The 1,336-nt window shown below is 47.1% G+C and overlaps 1 protein-coding gene across 1 annotated transcript; it reads left to right on the plus strand.

Annotated features, from left to right (window-relative positions):
- Window positions 1-39: 39 nt before the first annotated feature.
- On the plus strand, window positions 40-1,065 carry AK88_05683 (uncharacterized protein; the record flags this gene model as incomplete). Its single annotated transcript, XM_012483285.1, has 1 exon — window positions 40-1,065. One exon carries the CDS (start codon window positions 40-42, stop codon window positions 1,063-1,065), a length of 1,026 nt encoding a protein of 341 aa, XP_012338708.1.
- Window positions 1,066-1,336: the final 271 nt, after the last annotated feature.

Below are 1,336 nucleotides of genomic sequence, written 5' to 3' on the forward strand. Positions count from 1 at the left end.
CAACGCGGCGACCTGCCGCCACCCGATTACGGGTACACGATGATTCGGCATAGGCAACCTGCGTCAACATCCGGTAGAGGCCGCCCCCCACGCGTGCATAAGCGCACCATCATCGAACTACACTTACAAGTGCTCAACGAATGTGAAGTGACCGAATGGGACAACGTCAAAGACGACTATTTGCACATTGTCGTGGAGGAGTTTGCGCAGGAGTTTGCGGGTGACTTCGAACAGGACGAGGACACGAATAACAACAGCTTGGGTGTTCCTAACTCGCACGCCGCTTTAGCAACCCACGATTCAACAACCCGCGCTCCACCCACTGACTTCGAAGGCATAGATCCATGTCCACCACATGACCCCGATCCATGGCGTTGTATGGAAACTATACAGTTAGACCAGGACCCTTCCCCACCTCACGAAGATAACCCCGATCCATGGAGTTGTATGGAATCCATACAGTTAGATGCAGCACAGAATGCTCATTCCAACCACAGGGAGGCGAACTCGGCCCACGACTGGCATACCGATTGGATCCCTTGGATGGAAAGTAACAAAAGTATACTACGGCAATGTAAGGATCAAGCGTGGTTTCACACCCTCAAAGCGGAATGGAAACAATACCTGCGTGCGCACATGGCGACAAACGAAGACAACGGGCACCGTGAATTAGGTGAGCACGCTAACATCCCATCCACAGAGAAGCACAAACTGTGGTTATGGAAACACTGGGTCGCGCAACAACATCGGCAAATGCGTATGTATAAGGAGGAGTGGTTTCAGCATTGGTTGACTAATGTACAGGAGGCGGCAGTATCGCACAAAGGCGAAGTACCTGCAGTGGAAACACACGTAGAAGTGGAAACTGTAATGGGAACAGAAGACACACTAAGAGTGAGAGATTTACCAGAGTCCCAACCACTGCATCCGCAACTGTACATGAAAAAATCATTAGGCGCTAAAATATGGATACTGATCCTGGCATTAGTCATAGAACAGTGCGAGCTGGAGCGTACTATGCACGACAGGGAGTTATATGTGGATGCTTTATTACACAATATGTGAAATTAGGATGACGCGGCATATGCATGCGAACTAACGCATGCTAACCGTAGATCACTTTTACTTCATTATGTGATATACATAATATATTTCTGGTTTACATTATTCTATACCTTCCTTTTTTTTTTTTCTGCTCTGTTCTGCTTACTTGTGCTTACTTTTGCCCTGTTTTGTTCTTTTTCTGTGTAGTCCACTTCTTTTAATATGTCTATAGCCACAGGGTTCTAGAGGTTACATATATATAGAACATGTGCATTCATATGAATTCGGCAGG

The sequence above is a fragment of the Plasmodium fragile genome (genome assembly GCF_000956335.1).
Source record: "Plasmodium fragile strain nilgiri unplaced genomic scaffold supercont1.236, whole genome shotgun sequence".
Taxonomy (NCBI): Eukaryota; Apicomplexa; class Aconoidasida; order Haemosporida; family Plasmodiidae; genus Plasmodium; species Plasmodium fragile.